The sequence below is a fragment of the Schistocerca nitens genome, chromosome 4 (assembly GCF_023898315.1).
Source record: "Schistocerca nitens isolate TAMUIC-IGC-003100 chromosome 4, iqSchNite1.1, whole genome shotgun sequence".
In the NCBI taxonomy this organism is placed as follows: domain Eukaryota; kingdom Metazoa; phylum Arthropoda; class Insecta; order Orthoptera; family Acrididae; genus Schistocerca; species Schistocerca nitens.
Window position 1 is genome coordinate 900,484,614 of NC_064617.1, and position 21,524 is coordinate 900,506,137.

The 21,524-nt window shown below is 41.3% G+C and overlaps 1 protein-coding gene across 1 annotated transcript in view; it reads left to right on the forward strand.

The window, feature by feature from the left end:
- The window catches only part of LOC126253447 (NAD-dependent protein deacetylase sirtuin-3-like), a 75,195-nt gene that overhangs the window by 40,128 nt on the left and 13,543 nt on the right, over positions 1-21,524 (forward strand). Inside the window, exons 4-5 of the mRNA XM_049954793.1 lie at positions 6,477-6,712; positions 11,451-11,602. Coding sequence (XP_049810750.1) covers positions 6,477-6,712; positions 11,451-11,602 — 388 coding nt within the window. The remainder of the gene's footprint in view (positions 1-6,476; positions 6,713-11,450; positions 11,603-21,524) is intronic.

A 21,524-nucleotide genomic window follows, 5' to 3' on the forward strand; every position in this document is an offset into this window, starting at 1 on the left:
TGAAAGTAAGGGGGGAAACACAATGGAAATAAATGAAAGGTGCAGAAAAGCAGGGCAGTTCTACAAATGCATTAGGGGGCTTATTTGGAGCAAGGAGGTGCCACAGAAATCCAAGGGAATTATATACCGAACCTACTTTGTCCCCATATTGGCATACGGAAGTGAGACATGGGTAATGCATGAAAGCGACAAAAGTAGAATACAGGCTAGTGAAATGAAGTTCCAGAGGAGCAGGTTGAGTGTAACAAGACGAGACAGATTGTGAAATGTGTATGTGAGGGAAAGACTAAAGGAGGAACCAGTACAGGACAGGATAGAAAAATCAAGACTGCAGTGGTATGGACACATGAAGAGAATGGATGAGGGAAGAATTCCAAAGAGGATATTTGATCTGTAACTGGAGGGGAAGAGGCCCAGAGGAAGACCAAGAGATAGATGGGTGAAGGGAGTGAAGATTAGATTAGATTAGATTTACTTTCATTCCAATTGATCCGTAGTGAGGAGGTCCTCCAGGATGTGGAACATGTCAGAAAAACAACAATACATGACAAATATTTACAATTAAAACAAATAAGCTAATGTACCATTCCACAGGTCCCAAGTGGAATGATCGTCATTTTTTAATGAACACTAAGAGTAATTTTACAAATACTAATGCACTGAATTTAAAATAAAAAAGTTTTTTATTTATTTATAAGGTAATACAACTACTGTAATACTTATTTACAATGAACACATTACTGCACTGAAATGGTGCAGAAGTTAGATTATACTAACACACACACACACACACACACACACACAAATTTTCAATGAACACATTACTGCACTGAAATTGTGCAGAAGTTATGTTGTACTTATATACAAATCAGTTGGTTTTACTAAGAAATTCATCAATGGAGTAGAAGGAGTTGGCCACCAATAAATCCTTTAGGCTTCTCTTAAACTGAATTTCATTGGTTGTTAAGATTTTTATGGCTGCTGGCAAGTTATTGAAAATGTGTGTTCCTGAATAATGCACACCTTTTTGTACAAGACTAAGTGACTTTAAATCCTTGTGAAGATTATTCTTATTTCTAGTATTGATTCCATGAATTGAGCTGTTGGTTTGAAAAAGTGATATATTTTTAATGACAAATTTCATTAAGGAATAAATATATTGGGAAGCAGTAGTTAGTATCCCTAGTTCCCTAAACAGGCTTCTGCAGGATGTTCTTGAGTTCACACCACATATAACTCTCACTGCACGTTTTTGTGCCCGGAAAACTTTAGCTTGGCTTGATGAATTACCCCAAAAAATAATCCCATATGACATTATGGAATGAAAGTAAGCATAGTATGCCAGCTTTTTCATTTTTATATCCCCTATGTCTGACAAAATTCGCATTGCAAACAGAGATTTGTTAAGACGCTTCAGCAGTTCTGTGGTGTGCTCCTCCCAGTTGAATTTATTATCAAGCTGTAATCCCAAGAATTTAACACTGTCCACTTCTTCTATCTTCTTGTCATCGTATGTTAGACATATACTCTTGGGACACCCCTTACAAGTTCTGAACTGCATGTAGTGTGTTTTTTCAAAGTTTAGTGACAAAGAATTGGCTAGGAACCAGTGATTAATGTCCACAAATATTTTATTGGCTGATCTTTCTAAGACTACATTTGACTTGCTATTTATTGCAATGTTTGTGTCATCGGCAAACAAAACAAACTTGGCATCTGGTAATGTTACTGATGAAAGGTCATTGATATACACAAGAAATAGTAAGGGCCCCAAAATGGAACCTTGTGGGACCCCACATGTAATTAGTTCCCAGTTGGATGAGGCCTGATAGCTTGATACATGTCTCTTTCCTAATAACACCCTTTGTTTCCTGCCAGAGATATAAGATTTGAACCATTTTGCAGCATTTCCTGTTATACTATAATATTCTAGTTTACTTAAAAGGATATTGTGATTTACACAGTCAAATGCCTTTGACAGATCACAAAATATACCAGTTGCCTGCAATTTTTTGTCTAATGAATTAAGCACATTTTCACTGTAAGTGTAGATAGCCTTCTCAATATCAGAACCTTTTAGAAATCCAAACTGTGACTTTGACAGTATGTTATTTGAGATAAGATGGTTATAAAGACGACTGTACATTACTTTTTCGAAAATTTTTGAGAATGCTGGCAACAGTGAAATTGGACGGAAATTTGATGCTATTTCTTTATCTCCCTTCTTAAACAGTGGCTTAACTTCAGCATATTTCAGCCATTCAGGAAATATTCCACTAATAAACGACTGGTTACACAGATAGCTTAATATGTTACTTAGCTCAGAATCACATTCTTTAATTAACTTTGTTGATATTTCATCATACCCACTAGATGTTTTTGATTTTAAAGATTTTATGATGGACATTATTTCTGTTGGGGTAGTGAGGGTCAAATTCATATTAAGGAAGTTACTTGAAATGTCTGGTCTAAGGTAATCCATAGCAGCATCTACCGAACCTGACAACCCCATCTTGTCAGTAACAGTTATAAAATGTTTGTTAAAAAGTTCTGCAACACTATACACATCTGTCACCAATGTATCATTTACTCTTAATGCTATTTGTTCCTCTTCATGCCTGGTTCTACCGGTCTCCTCCTTCACTATATCCCATATTGTCTTTATTTTGTTATCTGATATGACTATCTTTTCCTTGTAATATATTTGCTTTGACATCCGTATTACAGTCTTTAATATTTTGCAGTATTTCTTATAATGTGCTATAGCATCAACATTGGAAATGTTTCGGAGTGACAGATACAGTTTTCTTTTTGTTTTACAAGATACCCCTATTCCTCGAGTAATCCATGGCTTCTTTGTAGACTTTGCTCTAACCTTGGTAAGTTTTGGGGGAAAGCAGTGTTCGAATAAGGTAAGCACTTTATTAGCAAAAATGTTATATTTTTCATTCATGCCATGAACGCTGTAAACATCAGTCCAGTGAATGTCTCTGAGGAGTGTCCTAAAATAATCAATTTTTGGCTTACTGATTACCCTTTTGAGCTCAGATTTAACAGATTTTATATCCTGTTCAGTATTAACATTTAACAGAAGGAACTGCATGTCATGGTCTGAGAGGCCATTGACTATTGGTTTTGTAATATAATTTTGTTCATTGGAAGATATTATCAATGGCTGTTTGTGAGCAAGTGGCTATCCTAGTGGGGAACTTTACTGTGGGAATTAAGTTGAATGATAGTGTTACTAACTCAAACAAGTTCTTATTGGGAGAGTCTTTAAGGAAATCTACATTGAAATCACCAGCAACCACTATTTCTTTGTTTTTGGTTGTTAAATGGGCCAGTACAGCTTCAAGGTGGTTGACAAACAGATTAAAGTTACCTGCAGGTGCTCGATATACACTTAATATTATGAAGGATTTTTTGTGAAATTCTAATTCTGTTGCACATGCTTCCATATGCTGTTCTAGGCAAAATTTATGAATGTCTATGTTCTTAAATTTATGACAGTTCCTGATGAATGTGGCAACTCCTCCTTTCTCCATTTCTGATCTACAAAAGTGAGATGCTAACCTAAACCCTGTAACACTTAAAAGTTCTATACCAGTGGTCACATGATGTTCAGAGAGGCAGATTATGTCAGCTGGGTTTGAAGACTCTAATTCATCTATGCAGATAGTTAATTCATTAATTTTATTTCTCAGTCCTCGAATATTTTGATGCAATAAAGATAGCTGACATTTCTCATTGACTGAGTTAAGATTGGGTGGAGTTAAAATATCTGCTGACAGTTGAAAATTCTTAACCAATGGCTGTTTATGCTGATGTAATAAGCTGGAATTATGTTTTTTGATTTCTTTCTCAAACTGAAGATTTGTCTCAGTTCTAACCTCTCTTAAAATTTGCTTTCTTTCTGTCCTCCCTACCCTAAAAAAGGGTCTTTTCTGAATCCTATAACCACTGGTATTTTACCACTCATGATAGTGCCTCCCCCCTTTAACTTTCCTGCTATTTCCCCAGCCAATTTACCCTTCCCCTTCCTGTTGAGGTGAAGGCCATGCCTAGTATAATCCCACCTACTGAGAGAATCAACAGGAACCACACCAATGTGTGACCCCGCACCCGACATGAGCAGCCGTTCCAGCTCCAAATTAACTCTCTTGACAGAAGAGTTCAAATGAGGTCGGTCATGGCGCCCAAGAACAGATACAAACTCAACACTAGTATGCTTCGATGCTGACGCAATCTTCGCCAGGTCACACTCTATACTGTACCCAGGATCTCTGTCAATACTGTTACCTGCCCCACCCACTATAACCACGGTGTCTTCCTTAGTGAAATCTTTGCAAAGTGATCCTAAATCCTCTGTCACCTGCTCCAGACCAGCACTAGGTTTAAAAAAATTGGTGACCTGGTATTCTGATCCTAGTTCATCCTGCAAAAGTTGGCCAACACCTCTTCCATGGGAACTACCTAACAACAACACTTTCTTTCTCTTTACTGATTTCCCTACATTCTTACTTTTCAATTTGCTGCTGAAAGTTTGTTGTGCCCTGTCTACACCTGCAACTGCTTGAGGCTCACCAGCTTCTAACTGAAGCAACAGGTCAAATCAATTTTCCACATTCACCATAAAGCTGTCAGACAAAGTTCTAGGCCTGTTCCTCCTGTTGCCTGTTGCCACTTCCCACCTCTCTTTACCCTTCTCCCTCCTTAACCTGTCAAGATCTCCCCTGGCCTTGTCTAACTCAGCCTGAAGGGCGGCAATTTTCCCCTCCTGTTCTAGTATCTTCCTATCTCTACTATAAATCCTACAAAACCACTGATGAGTCTCATTTACTTCCCCTATTCCCACGCCACTACAGTCACCCACATGGAAAAAACTACAGCACCCATCACACCAAAGCCCCGACCTAACAATTCTACGGCAAGTCAAGCACTTTTCACTCATGATAAACGTAATAGTTTATTAAGAATAAGTCAGTTAAATTACAGATAAACACGAAAATATGGTTACACAAATTTGGCCTATACGCAACTGTTTACGCAACTGTGTGTAAACAAAAACAAAAGTGCAAAGTTTCTGAAACAACAACTTAAACTTTACGCTACTTTCCGGAAATGCTAGTTAAATAATGAAGAGGTACGCTAAGTTAAATTGCTGGAGAGAGCAAGGAACAACTAAACGAAATTCTATAGATTTGCTTCAGCAGAACGTAAACAGAAAATACGACTGTACGGTCTTTTCGTGTTTTCTGCTATATTACGTAAAGAAAAATGAAACCTTTAATGGTAGACTTAAACGGCACACTATTACACTTATTTACCACGTATTCAGTACTAATCTATATGTTTTATAATCTAAAATGACTTATCTTTACGAGAACACCAAAACTCGCGCTAGTCGCCTGGCTGCAGGACAAAGGAATGTGTGACGAGAAGAGGAGAGAACTGGACGAAGGTGGAAGAGGGGGAATGGTGGAAAGACAGAACATGATGGAGAGGCTTGTGTTCCCGACAGACCCAGCCAGTGGCTGGAAACTGTCCAAGATGATGATGATGATGATATTGAGAGAATGAAATTAGGAGATGAGATACTAAAATTTTTGCTGTTTGGGGAGTAAAATAACTGATGATTGCCAAAGTAAATAGGGTGTAAAATTAGATTGTCAAAAGCAAGAAAAGCATTTCTGAAAAAAAGTGTTTGTTAACATGTAATATCAATTTAAGTATTAGAAAGTGTTTTCTAGAAGGTATTTGTCTAGAGTGTCTCCTTATAAGAAAGTGCAACTTGGACAGTAATTAGTTCAGATGAGAAGAGAGTAGAAGCTTTTGAAAAGTGGTGCTATAGAAGGATGCTGAAGAGTAGATGGGTAGACTGAGTAACATATGGGGAGGTACTATCAAACTGGGGTAAAAGTTTATGGTGCAATTTGATCAGGTGAGAGGACACATCCTGAGGCATCAAGGAATTGTCAGTTTGGTAATGGAAGGGAATGTGAGGGTAAAAATTGCAGAGGGAGATCAAGACATGTCTACAGTAAGTAGGTTCAAATGGATGTAGTTATGCAGATATGAAGAGGCTTGCACAGTATAGATTAGCATGGAGACCTGGCTCAAATCAGTCCTTGGATGTGAAGACCACAACAATGAAAACAACAACAACAACAACAACAATGAGAAATGTTACTTACATGTAGATTTTGTGGTGTAGAGATTACATATGAAAAGAACAGTAGTCATCAATGTGAAACCCCCGTTTTTTGCTCAATACGGTTGGTGAATAAAGACTTATTATCCAAGAACAAATACAATACAGAAAAGATCCTTTATTTACATAGCACACTCTATCCTTATGTGGTTTTTGTTCAATTTGTTTTGTGTGTGTGTGTGTGTGTGTGTGTGTGTGTGTGTGTGTGTGTGTGTGTGTGTGTTTTACAGTTGGTTATTCAAAAGTATGTTCTACTTTTCTGTAGATCTCCTGGAACTGGACTGTATGATAACCTCCAGCAGTACAATCTTCCATATCCTGAAGCAATATTTGATTTGGGATTTTTTGTGAGGGACCCACGACCATTTCTTTCATTGGCAAAAGAGCTTTATCCTGGCAAAAAGTATCGGCCAAATCTTGGACATTACCTAGCCCGCTTGATAAATGAAAAAGGAAAGCTGCTGAGAATGTATACCCAAAATATCGACGGTTTGGAGAGATGTATGTAAATATTGCATTTATTAATAAATTAAATGATATACAATAAACCTCTCTTTGCATTAAATAATTGCTCAGGAAATATGGTTTCAGAAACTTGTCCTGGAGAAAATAACAGTTTTCATTAAATAACCAGTTCCACTTATGTATATATGTTTACACTTGTTGAAGACAATTATTTTATTGAATCAGTAGAGTTGTAACACATATAGTTTAATGTAGGGGAAAAATGGTTTGTATTTTCTGTTGACACAAGCATACTAATCAAGGGCCAAAATCAACTTGACCAAAAATAACATGTGTGATAGCTGAACAGGCCTATAACTAGTTCACTGTTACACACATTCAAACAAGCAAAAATTTTATGCTAATACAAGAAGTAGAGTAATGGTAATTAAATTGAAATGAAACAGTATGTATAAAATCTTATGACATCCCAGCAGATAAAAAGTTAAAAGGGAGTCAACATATATGTAAACTAATCAAGAAGCTCAGTTCACAACATTTTACACTTAAAAGTATTTGTCTTTGTATTTACTTAAACATGAAGTTTTTAGCTTAATGCACTTCATGTTGTCTTAAGGAACTACCCTTTGGAAAAGTCCATCTAAAGTCAATAAAGTATTTATTCAGCAGAAGTGAGTAGTAAGATAATTGTGCATAGTAGATAAGTGCACATTTTGCAGAGACTTCTTCCAGAATATTGGTACTCACACTCATTTCCCAATACATTTACTCCTTAATGATTTGTGTTGTTGACAGTAAAAATCAGTTTCAGCTAAAAATCAGTTTCAGCTGAACTGTGATTTGGACAGTCATAACACAAGATTTTAAAACAATTTTGATGTTGATATTGCCTTGTCATTTGGGGTTAAGGAAAAGACTACTAGAGGATGTTTTGGGAAGCATTCTCATGACAGCCGAAATGTTCTTCCTAATTTCCATTCTATGGGTGATTAATGACAGAAATGTGGAACATAATAAAATATCTTATTCAGAAAAATATCTTATTCAGAAAAATTACCAATTAAATATGTTGAGCTAAAGGAAGTAACTGATAACTGGTCATCATCATCGTCATCACATGTCACTGTACTCATTGCCGAGCGTTATGACTGCATGAAGCAAGAGGTTCCATCCAAGATGGTTACTAGCTTCTCGTAGAGCCTGCTGAAGAGGTAGACTGGACAGCTCCTTGATTTGATCCATCCACCTGCATGCTGAGTTTCCCCGTAGCCTCTTGCCCTCAATCTTCCGTAATATTTTCTCTAGATTTTCTCTACCTTTTCTCACAATATGGCCAAAGAACTGGATAATTTTTTGGTTGATACAAAGAAAAGGAGCTTGGAGAAACTGAGTTGCTCAATAATGGACACATTTGTTCTTTGTTTGGTCCATTTTATGCACAGCAGCCTGTGCCCGCAACAAAGCTCAAATGCGTCAATACACCGCTTGCCTCTGGTCTTAAGGTTCCATGTTTCACAGCTATAAAAGAAAATGGAAAAGAAGAGTGTTTCAAGAAGCTGGGTCTCTGTGACATTCATTATTGCTCTGTTGTGTAAGATCTTAGTGAGCTTCTTCATAGTTACTTGCTCTAGCACAATCCATCTTCTTATCTCATCTTCACAGTTTCCAATGCTGCAGATGGTTGATGGTACCCCCAAGATAGATAGAAGAATGAATAACTTCAAGTTCCTTTAATCAACCTGTGAGTTGATCCTGTGCTCCTCAATCAGTTATCATGACTTTCTGCTTGCTGAGATTGATGTCTAGCCCATATGATAGACTAATGTCCTTTATGTTTTTTAGTAACTCTGCAAGTTCTTCGTTGCTGATAGCTAAGAGCACAGTGTCATCAGCAAATCCAAGATTGTTAATACTTCTGTCACCAATTGAGATGCCTTTAGTCCAACTATGTTGGACAGTTTGGAGGATAGAATGCAACCCCATCTGACATGTTTTGATACACTGAAGAAATCAGACATGCTAGCACTTTTCTTCACAGCTGTTTGGTGATTGGTGTATAGACTTCTGATCAGTGCTTTCAAGTGTGGTTAGACACTGGACTCTGCAGTTGCATACCAAAACTTTTCCAACACAGAAATCTCACAATTTCTCAGTTATTTGTCACATGTTGAGAATATGTTCCTGTGTTCCTTTTCTTTCAACAAAACCTGTTTGTTCTGTGGGTATGAGAGGGTGAATATATGGCTTCAAACATTGCTTCAAGATGTAAAGCAAAATTTTGCTGTCATGGGATATGAGATAGATAGTTTGGTAGTTGGAGCAGTTCCTGATTGACCCTTGGTTGTATAGGATAATGATGAGAAACTTTGGCCAGTCTTCTGACTTCTCAAGTTTCCCATGTTCTAGCACACAATGAATGCAGTGCATCAACACCTGCCTGCCCTATTTCTTTAATCATCTCCCCAGAATACTGTTAGGCCAGGGATTCATAATCCTTCAGATGTTGAATCGTGTTCTCTATTTTCTTGCATAAGACTGTCAGTTCTGATGTAAGTTGCTAACTGCTTGACTGTCTGTACTGCTGTTAATTCCAGAATACAACTTTTCACAGTAATATTTCCATCTCACAACAGCATCTTCCTTGTCTGCTTAGAGTTGCCATTCTCATTGTGTACCACACCAATATGAGGATTAAATTCACTGGTGATGCTGCTGAGTTTCTTGAAGAGATCACATACTTCATTGTGATAGTGATGTTGTTCTATCTCATTGCAGATGCCTTTAATGAAATGATACCTGTCCTTTCTACAATTCTGTTGTATTTCTCTACAGAGGTTTTTATATCTATCTTGCTCCTGGGTAATGCGGATACCAGTTTCCTTCAGATTGCTTCTTTCTTCTTTTAATTGTGGTGTGGATTGTGATATCCAAGGGTGTTCTGCATTTTGTGGTCATTCTGGTGTCAGAAGTGATGAGGGACAATCTCCTTCATTCGGACCCATGTTTTTGATGCTGGCTCTTCCTTATCAAGACTGAAGTTATGGAGTTTTTAACTTACAAGCTCACCAAATTCCCAAATAGCCCCCTTGATTGTGAGTTGTAATTGTCTATCTCGCTTCTTCTTGGTGGGTTTGAGCTTAATCCACATGTTCATGGACTGTCAACTGTAGGGAAGGTCTCACAGTCTGAGATCAAAGCCTTCCAACATCTTCACACTAGGATGAAGTCAATCTGATTGCTGGATCAGTCACCAGGTTATGTTGGAATATAATGCTACAATCCCTCATGTCATTACTCTCACAGAAATCGAGCAAGTACTTCCCTTGAACATTTTCCTCACCTACACCATAAGGTCGAACCAAAGATTTTAAGCATGTGTCATGGGTAGTATCTGCAATTTTAGTATTGAAGTCTCCTTGAATTACTGGCTGCTCTTTCTTAGGGATGTTACTAAGGACTTGTCTCACTGTTCATAGAAATCCCCTATCTTCTCATCTAATGCCACAGCAGTAGGGACATAGATCTGAATGATGTTGAGTTTTCATGGAGAAGCACTCAATTTTGTGGATATTATGCTGTCATTAACAGGTTTACAACCGATAACACAGTTGTTCAGATTTCTAGGAACAACTGTTGCAACACCATTTCTGGTTTGGTCATTACTAGCTGAAAAGTTCACAGTGTTCCTTCCTAGCATCATGAAATGGCCAGTTCTCATCTGGTGTGTCTCACTAAGCCCAAGAATATCCAGGTCATTTGTGCTCATTTGTCTTTCTACTATGGCAAGTTTTCCAGTCTGAAACAGTCCACACACACTCTATGTTGCAATCTTTCTTACAGTGCCATGGGATCATTTGCATCGTAATGTTGGTTTTTTCGATCCTGTGCCTCCCACTCCCCACCCTGGATATCCAACTTGGGAGACTTGAAGCTCTAGATAATGCAGAATTGAGCAAAGCCATGATGTTCTCATGGGAAAAATTTCAACAGTGGTTTCCTGTTACCTTCCACTAACCTCCAAATCATGTCTGTTCACCAACTCAGTTTTCTGCTAGGGTTGGTTATCCAACCATCTGCTGAGTTGTCCGGCTTAACTGGTGCACCACATGTAGCCAGGGAGTTGGAAAATTGAGGTGACGGAGGCTAAGTGAACTCTCTTGCTGAGTTCTTGTAATTGTGTATCACCCCTGTTCTTTCTTGCCAGAGTCACAAAGTGTTTGCAGAGGCTCCCCCACATCATTTCCTGGCCCCTGATAACTTATAACACGCATTAATTACTCCATGCCATCTCCATGAAATAAATTGACTAACTAAATTAACAAACAGCCTACTGAAATATCTCCCAATGATAATGATGAAGGGAATCATTCAAAGCTCGAGACTGACAAATCTAACATGGCATCAACTATGTGAAGCATTTATTCAAGCATGAAGCTATGAAAAACTATATTCTCATTAATGACAATTACCACTGCTGAAATCAGAACAAACTTTGCTAGTTAGAGAGCAATAATCAAAAATTTAGGGAACTGAGATTAAGGAAAAAGTAAGGTAGAGAATAGTGGAGATGGAATAATTATAAGAGGTTATATGCATAATTAGTTGTTAGAAAAAATATTGCATTAGAAAAGTTTGATATTTGGAAGCACAAAGACAAATTATTATCTTTCTACCCAGATACTGAGTTGTTTTTTATATAATACAAGAATGCGTATTTATGGATAAGAATGTCACTGACAGATATGCAAAAGATTCTTATTTTATGTTATTTCAGTGGCTGGTTTGCCTCCAGAGAAATTGGTTGAAGCACATGGAGGCTTTTCCTCAGCATCCTGCATTTCTTGTTTCAAGGAGCATGACCCTGATGAAACAAGAGAAGCTATCTTCCGAGGGGAAGTAATTCGCTGCACAAATGGGAAATGTAAAGTAAATACAAGCTACTACAAATTCTGGATGAAACTGCACATTCTCAAGGAATAGGGACTACAATCTCTGTCCAGTCATCTTAATGTATATATTTTGATGTTTGCATAAACCACTCAAGGTGATTGCTGTGACGGTTCTCTAATGAAACTGATGCTGATGAGACATCATGTACTTATCTGTCTTCCTTCCTGTTTTGAAATTGGTTGCTGATTATGTAGGCAAAATGCTAATACTTTGAGAGTTTGCAGTTTTCATAATTATGAAGTTTTTTGGGTGTCAAATATTAATATAAAGTTTTCAACATAAAGATTCCAAGCATTCAGTGATTGCTTCCATCACCATTGTCAAGGGCAAAGTCTGGCTTATGTTAGCCCCTGACAATGATTAAAGACACAGTCATTGAAAGCTTAAGGTTTTATCCAAATTTGACTTAGCAAGTTAACCAGGAACTATTTATCCAAGGACTACAATGTGAAACACTTCATAGCCTTTTTTCAGTGTAAAGCTACATAAAATTAAAATTAGAATTCCAGCTCAGGGGTCATTATACATTGTCTTTCATAAACAAATTTCATTTTCTCTCATAAATAAATTTCATTTCTCGAAGTATCTAAACTTAAAAGCTACATTTAAATCGTATAACTATTGTTACTGAGTAATTCTGATTTTTGAGTTATTTTATCACAAAATCTGATGTAGAAATCCCTTAGTAACAAATCTCTTAAACAGAATACATCATGCAAAAGTTTTCTGTCACAATTCACAAATGTACAGACTGCCATAGAATCATTAGGACTGGAGATCAGCGGGTGGCATGTCAGTGTTATCTTCATGTGGGATTTGTGCCACAACAAAATAAGGGCTAACTTAGGTTACTTCTGTAATTGCAGTGATAGACACTACCACTACACAATACTAGAAAAAGGGGAGCTAATCTTGAAATTCGAGTTTGGCTGTAGCAAAAGAAGTATTAAAATAATTGAAAGTGCAGCAATAATATTTGAGCTAGACCAGAAGATTAGATTACAGTAAAATCTTCCAAACCAGTGAAGAGATTGAGGATATGCTGCAAGTCTGAGAGCTTCAGTTTAGACATATGCAATACCTTCAGTGCTTCAAAAACTGTCAACAAAAGCATGTAGAAAACCCAACAACTTCAAAGGCAGTATATAAGTACAAGACATAATGTGCGAGCTGAGATGGGAAAGACCAAGATCTTATTCCTAGGTAGTAGCCATGGATGCAATATTTCAAGACTGGTACACAACTCTTTGAGATGATTACCAAGTAACTAGTATTTTAAACTCAGCTGCAAGGGCCCACTGATATCACTACATTGCTGAAAACAGTTGTAAAACTAGTGCTCAAATCATACCTCTCTTTGAGTGTTATGATAAGCCCTGGATGAAGTGTTCCATGGGATGTGTTAATTCAGAGCTTGTGAGATTACTCAGATGAGAGAGCCTTTCACACATGGATGTGACTGGTGCATCATCCCTCAATCTGCCCCCTCATGTACAATATTGTTTGCATCTGAATGCTTCTGGTAATAGGCTACTTCCAGAGATAATTACCAGAAGCACCCAGCCTGGTCAAAGCAGTATCTATCCTATCCCTGTTATTTCCCTAGGCCGTTTTTTCTCCTGAAAGAAAGAGCTGCAGAATAACTACAGTTACAATTGAATCAGCTACTAGCCAAATAAAAAACTGCAGCTTGAAGAAAGCTATGGATCTTAAAGATTACTTGTTTATAATTTCCATCGAAACGTCCAAAGCCTCATAAATAAAAATGAACTTCTGAAACCCATAAACAAAAATAAAAGGGCAGATGGCATCTCAGCAGATGTGTTATACTTAAATATCATTAAAATCGGATGTATCATGATGTATACAGGCTAAATCCTCTGCTGTAAACCATGAACAGGAAATGGGAGTGACTATGTATCCAGAAAGCGCAGTTAAGTCCCAGGCAGTACAGATTAATGAACATAGTATTGAACAGCTCTTTGAATGCTGTGCCATGATAGTGTGTAAGGAAACACACACGACAGAAATAACAGCAGTTTTCAGGCAAACAGCAGGAAATACATTGAAGAGCCAAAGAAACTGTTAGACCTGCCTAATATCATGTAGTGCCCACACAAGCACGCAGAAGTGCCACAACACATTGTGGCATGGACTCGACTAATGTCTGAAGTAGTGCTAGAGGGAATTGACACCATGAATCCTGCAGGGCTGTCCATAAATCCGTAAGAGTATGAGGGGTTGGAGATCTCTTTTGAGCAGCATGTTGTAAGGCATCCCAGATATGCTCAGTAATGTTCATGTCTGGGGAGTTTGGTGGCCAGTGAAAGTGTTTAAACTCAGAAAGAGTGTTCCTGGAGCCCTCTGTAACAATTCTGGATGTGAAGAGTGTCACATTGTCCTTCTGGAATTGCCCAAGTCCATCGGAATGCACAATGGACATGAATGGATGTAGGTTATCAGAAAGGATGCTTACGTCCATGTCACCAGTTAGAGTCTTATGTAGACGTATCAGGGGTCCCATATCACTCCAACTTGCACACATCCCACACCATTACAGAGCCACCACCAGCTCGAACAGTCTCCTGCTGACATGCAGGGTCCACGGATTCATGTGGTTGTCTCCATTCCCATACAATTCCATCCAATTGATACAATTTGAACAAGACTCAGCCGATCGGGCAATATGTTTCCAGTCACCAACAGTCCAATGTTGCTGTTGACATGCACCAATTAAAACACCAAGTTGAAACACACTTAAATCTTAATAACCTGCCACTGCAGCAGCAGTAACCAATCTAACAACTGTGCCAGACACTTGTTGCGTTATGCAGTAGCCACCAGAAAGATCGCTGGAGACGCACATCGGCACAGTGCGTCACGGACAGTAGTTGCCACAAGTAAAGTCCCGCCCACCAGAGGTCACGTGAGAATTCGGCCGCGCCCTCTGCCAGTGGAACAACAACAACTCAGGCAGCACGGGCTATGCCCAGCCAGTTCACATCGGGCATACCTAGCAGACAGTTCCCGGTCTACACTAGGTGAAGTGTGACAGAAACGTGAATCGTGTTACTACACAACTGGCGACGAGTAGAGTCGTTCTTTTGCATGTTGCGTCGGGAAACAAGTGCTTTCGGCGTTGCTCTCCATGCAGTCTGCTCCAGCGCCATTCCCTCCTCCCTTTCCCCCATATGACAAGATGGCGGAGGATTGGGACGCATATGAACATCGCCTTCGGCAGCATTTCCAGGCGTTTCATGTTACCGATGCGGAGGTGTGTTGTGCTCTTTTCTTGTCTTGGATATCTCCCTCGCTGTATCAAGTTTTGTGGCAGCTAACGCCGTTGCACGAACCCTCATCCTTGTCTTTTGATGCATTGTGTTCATGGCTGTCTTCATATTATCGCCGCCGCACGCATGTTGTCATGGCTAGGGTCGAGTTCTATCAATGCAAGAAACAGCCCCATCAGTCTTACCGGGTGTGGGCCGCTGCGCTGCACGGTCTTAGTGGCAAGTGTCATTTTGTCGCGGACCAGTCGCGAGAGTCGTATGCCCACGTTATGGTGCGCGATATCGTTGTTCGTTCGGCCCCTGATAGAGAGGTCCGGCAACGGGCCCTGCAGTTGGAAGACCCTTCCCTTGAGGAAGTCCTGTCCATTGCTCAATCGTATGAAGTCTCTCATGCCACAGGTCAACAGTTGGAAGCGTGGTGTGACATCACGGAGGTTCATGGCAGCGCGGCTGCACCCACTGCGTCCGGGGTGGACGACGTGTGAGCGGTACAATCTGGCCATTACGGCCGCTCCCGCATGGCGCGTAAACAGAGTTCCAGCCACTGGCCCCTGTTACCATCCTGTGCGTCGTGCTATATACATCATGATCGGTCAGAGTGCCCCCAGCGTTGGGCCGTTTGTCGCAAATGTAATAAAAAAGGACACATTGCTAAAGTTTGCCACTCAGCCTCAAAAGAATCGAAGGAAGCAAGTACAGAGAACATGGACTTTGACATTCAAGAAGTTTCATCAGGCCAGGCTCCCGACGCATTGGTACACAAACTCTTTATCGAGGTGTCGATTCGGTCGCGCCGGTGACAACTGCAAGTAGATACGGGGGCGGCAGTTCCGTTGTTGAATGCACAAACTTACTCCAACCTTGGGTTGCCCCCGTTGGCACCAGTTTACCGGCGTCTACGCGGGTATGGTAAACAGTTCATTCCCCTACTGGGTCAATTCACTACCGACGTTACTTACAAATCAGTCACTCGGCTTCTTACTTTTATTGTTGTCAGTGATGCGAGCTCCGCTAACCTTTTTGGATTGGATGCCTTTCAAGCTTTCGGTTTTTCTGTCACAGACACCATACAGTTGGTCTCCGAAGATGTTCCCTATCAATCATTGGAATCTTTGATCTCTGACTTTCAGGATATCTTTGAGGAGGGCCTGGGGCGTGTTTCGGACTTTGAAGCTCACTTAACGTTGAAGGCATCGGCTCACCCGCGTTTTCTACACGCGAGATAGATCCCCTTGGCTCTCCGCCCTCAGGTAAAAGCAGAGCTAGACCGGCTGAGAGCCCTCGGGCTCGTTCTTCCCATTTCTTCTAGTGAGTGGGCTTCGCCCCTCGTTATTGTCAGGAAACCCTTGGGAAAATTACATATTTGTGGCGATTTCAAGGCCACCATTGATTCCCAATTGGTGGTGGACTTTTATCCCTAGCCTCGTTCTGATGAATTGTTCTCCGCTGTGGCGGGAGGCCAATATCTTTTGGAGGCTTATTATCAGATACCACTTGATGAGGACTCCAAACGGCTGGCGGTCGTCAACACCCTGTTTGGCCTTTACCAATACCAGCGGTTGGCCTTCGGAATATCCAGTGCCCCGGCGATATTTCAGCGTTATCTTGAGCATATCACGTCGACAATCCCTCATTGTATTAATTACCTGGACGACATAATTGTCACAGGCCGCAGAACGGAGGAACACTTGCACAACCTTCGAACCCTCTTTCTCAAATTCAAGTCCGTGGGTCTGCGTTGCAACCTGCGTAAGTCGAACTTCTTCCAACCGTCCATTGAGCATGTGAGCTACACCATCTCTCGGCACAGCGTCCAGCCACTAGGAAGTTTGGTCCAAGGTATCGTCGACCTTCCACGGCCCGCTTTGCTGAAGGAGTTACAAGCTTTTTTAGGCAAGATTGCCTATTAGCACCGGTTCATTCCCAGGGCTTCCACCATAGCCCGCCCCCTGTACTGCCTTCTGCCCAAGGGTGTTCGTTTTGATTGGTCGCCTGCATGCGAGTGAGCATTCACCTCGTTGAAGGGCCTCCTCACGTCAGCACCTTGTTTGGCTACTTTTGACCCCAATAAGCCATTGGTCCTGGCTACAGATGCTTCGCAGTATGGGGTGGGGGCAGTCCTGGCCCATCGCAACATGGATGGCTCCGAGCAGCCACTGGCATTTGCGTCTAAAACTCTTAGCCCCGCACAGGCCCATTACTTCCAGGTGGAAAAAGAGGCTTTGGCCATTGTCTACGCTGTTACAAGTTTCACCCTTTCTTGTATGTCACAAAGTTTCAGTTAATCACTGACCATAAGCCATTAATATCGTTATTTGGCCCCGCCTCTCAGATTCCGGATAGGGCGACCCGCAGACTGCAGCGCTGGGCCTTGTTCCTCTCTAAGTACCATTATGACATTCATTTTCGCCCTACCGGATAGCATGCCAATGCCAACGCTCTTTCCCGTCTTCCGGTGGGCCCGGAACCTAAGTTCGATCGGGAGGAGATAATGTGTTTTCATTTGGCTTCCCGATCACTAGTTATAGAGTCGCCAGGGAAACGGCAGCTGACCCAGTTCTCCAGCAAGTAGTTCGCCTCGTTCAGCAAGGGTGGTCGTCCCGACCTCCAGGTCGGGCCTCGGACCCTCTTTGTAGTTATTTTGTTCTACAAGACTTCCTCTCTGTCTTGGAAGGAGTTCTCCTTCTGGCTACCGATGATACAGCGCCTCACGTGGTTGTTCCTGCAAGTTTGCGAAGGGAGGTCCTCACATTATTACATGAGGGGCACTGGGGTGTTTCCCATACTAAAACCTTGGCTTGCAGACATGTTTACTGGCCCGGTATTGACAGAAAAATTGAGCACTTGGTGGCCGCCTGTTCCCAGTGTGCGAGCCAACAGACGTCTCCCAGGTCAGCGTTCTCTTAATGGCCGCCTGCAACCCAGGCATGGGAACGTGTTCACATAGATTTTGTGGGCCCGTTTCTCAATGGCTTTTGGCTCATTGTCATCGATGCTTATTCCCAATTCTCATATGTGGTTCACTGCTCCTCAACCACTTCAGAAGTTGCAATCCAGGCACTATCAAAAATCTTTTCTGTGGAAGGTCTGCCAGTCACCCTGGTATCGGACAATGGACCTCAGTTTATTTCGCCGACCTTCCAGGATTTTTGTAGGCGCTTCGGTATTCGGCACGTTTGCTCTCCCCCCTTTGATCCACAATCGAATGGGGAAGCCGAGCGCATGGTGCACACATTTAAGACACAGATGAAAAAGTATGTGCACGAATTTCCTGCGGAGGAGGTGTTGACATTTTTGCTGACAGCATGCCGGACCACACCAATGGGAGAACGCAGCCCCGCAGAGCTCCCCCACGGGCACCAACCTAGGACTCTGCTGCACCTCCTCCATCCCTGGTCCTCGCCAGTCTTCGCAAAACGGGGTACCCGGCTTTCCACCGGGTATGTTGGTCTGGGCGCACGTGGGTTTGGTCGCAATCCACGTTGGATACCGGCGGTGGTCCTGCTCCGCAATGGCCACCGGCTCTATACCTTGCAGGTGGGGGACCGGGAGGAACGTCGTCACCAAAAACAGCTACGTCCCCGTTTGGGCACCCGTCCTCTGACCCCTCGGGCACCGGCTTCCCCAATTGCCGGCACAGGTGTTGTTTTCTCAGGGGATGCTACCGCCCCTCCCACCTGTGATTCCGCCACACTGTGAGAGTTCTCAGTCTAGGCGGCCTCCAGTTGCTCCAGCACCGGCATCGCCATCGTTAGAGATGCCCCCGGCGAGAGCCGGCCCCCCTTGCAGGCCTGGTTTCTCAGGAGGCTGGTTCACCTGTGGTCGTCCCTTCCCCATCGTCCCCACCACTGGGTCTTGCCCCTCCCAAGGTGGACCGGGATCTGGCGTTCGATGGCTTGTTGCCCATTCTGTTCCAGGCTCCAGTGGTGGGACGGCAGGGGGCTTTTCGTGTGGGTCACTTCCAACCGTATTCGAAAGTTCCGGCTCGAGGGTTGGCAGATCCCAGCCTTCCAATGGACGTGGAGGTCATCGCTACTGCACGACCCTCCACCTTCCAATGCAGTGGATCACAGTGGCTTCATCCCCCAAAGGAGGAGGAGTGCAGTAGCCACCAGAAAGATCGCGGGAGGCGCACATCGGCACGACGTGTCATGGACAGTAGTTGCCGCAAGTAAAGTCCCGCCCACCAGAGGTCAGGCGAGAATTCGGCCGCACCCTCCGCCAGCAGAACAACAACAACTCAGGCAGCACGGGCCGTGCCCAGCCAGTTCACATCAGGCACGCCTAGCAGACAGTTCCCGGTCTACACTAGGTGAAGTGCGACGGAAACGTGAATCGTGTTCTTACACCTTATATAGGCATTGCCGACCACAATGCCATCTTCTGCCCATTTACACACGCCTATACCAGTTTCTTTGGCTTTTCAGTGTATATTAGTCTTTGTAAAGCAGCTAGAGACAGTTTCAGTAAAGTGATAAAATGCTAACTGGAGGATCACTGTTCGTGGAGACTTTAATTTGATTTTCTGATAGATAGTATTGACCAAGTATTCGTACAGTTGTTGATGCTCAGCTTTGTATAATAAAGTTCCAGACAAAGACAGAAGTACATAGTGCAAGAGCCACTTACAATTTGTTTTAGATGATTCGGACATGGAAGCAATAGTCAATAATTTATCTGACCGTGGTGGTCAAGCATTAACAATGAAATGTGCTGAATGGTTAGTTGCAGATCATAGAAGAAGAGTGTATCACATAAGCATAAACAATGACTCAGCCACAATGTTTAGGGATAAATTATAGGAAGAGATTTATAAATCAGACAGTAAGGATGGAAAATTTAACTCTTTCTTAAACATATTTCTGCAGCAAATTGAGTCTTGTTTTTCTCTAAAACAAACAAGGCAAAATAAAATAGAAGGATGGATGGATGAGAGACAGATAACTTCTGTGATTAAAATATGTTGTCCTCGGGTGGGAGAGATCTAGTCCTGATTCAGAATCTTTTTCCTGAACCCATTTTGGACGATAAAGTTTAGTATTTCAGTTTCCAGAGTACAAGTATTATCTTTTTTTTGTGGTCATGACCAATGAGCACATGTTCCATTGACTGATTTTTTTGTAGGACCAAAATTAGTAGTATGTGTTAAGAACTTTCCATATAAGATCTTACTTTTGAATTCATTAACACTTCTCATGACATCTTGAGGTATTGTGTTTTGTGCCAGATATTAGTATCATTCATGCACAATATTTCAAAAACAAGACTCATCTTCATCAGAAGCTACCTGAGGCTGTCGCAGGTGGCACTTGATGAAGACGCTTACATTGCTGAATTATCGGGTTTGAACAACACTGATATCTGACAGGGTACTTGACACCTCACGTTGTCAACAGATTACTAGGAAAGTCTGAAAAATTATATCAACACTTACTGTGTTGCTGTCCTTATGTTTGTATTGACTTTATAGCATTAACTGAGTTCCCTGTTGGTGCTTGGAATAACAAGACAATAATATCAAAAAAGAAAACACTTTCCTGATGTTCCACAACTATTATTCATTTAATTACAAACCAGTCATCAGCTTATTAAGGTGTCATCAGATAACAACAGATCGTCACAACCACAGGGAAATTAATGAGGCAGTATGCAGTGTTTACAAAGGAAACTATTAGGAGAACGGGAAAGTAATGTCATTTTTCACGTTAAATTCTAGCAAATAAATAGTTAACAAGTTTTTATTTTTAATCACCCTCATTATCAACAACCTCTTGCCATCTAGTGTGCAAATTTGCAATGCCAGATCAATAAAAATCAATTGGTTTTTGGGCAAAATATTTCTGGAGGTGGCATTCTGGACATCATCCACATTATCAAATTTTTTTGCCCCTTAGAAAATCTTATAGTTATTGGAATAAATGGAAATCCAAGGATGCAATACTGGATGACTATGGTGCATGAGGCAATACCTCCCGTCCCAATTCATTAATTTTTGCCAGGGCTTGTCATGCGCTGTGTGGTCTTGGATTATCATATTACATAATAACACCTTTTCTGTTGACAATTGCTGGACACTTTTCAATTCAAGATTGATGTACTCAATTCAGCTGTTCACAGCAAATGTCTGCATTCTCAACTTGTCCAGGTTTCAGCACATCAGAATGAACAATCCATGGAATACTCCAACAGATATGCAAAAGTGCCTTTTTGGGGTGTAGACCTGGCTTAACTGTACTGCATGGTGGTTCATTCAGAGGGAGCCATTGACTTTTGCATTTTTGTGCCACTGAAGCAATAAGTTCACATGTGCTAGAGTAGTTGGTTTTATTTGTCATTACCAGTCTGCTGCAAATGTTCTTGTATGGTCACCCAGGTTGCTTAAGAGTGTTTGACAGTTCCTGATTGCCTCACATGGATTTGCTTCCACTTCCACACTTAAATTGTCATTGTCTAAATGGTTGGTCTTCCTGATTGATAGCTCAGAAGGATCAAAATTACTGGATTTGAACTTAGAAAATCACCATTGGCATTTATGAAAGTCTAATGCACTTGGATGAACATCAAAAAGATTTTTGGTAGCAACTGTTGCATTACTATTTTTGTGAAAC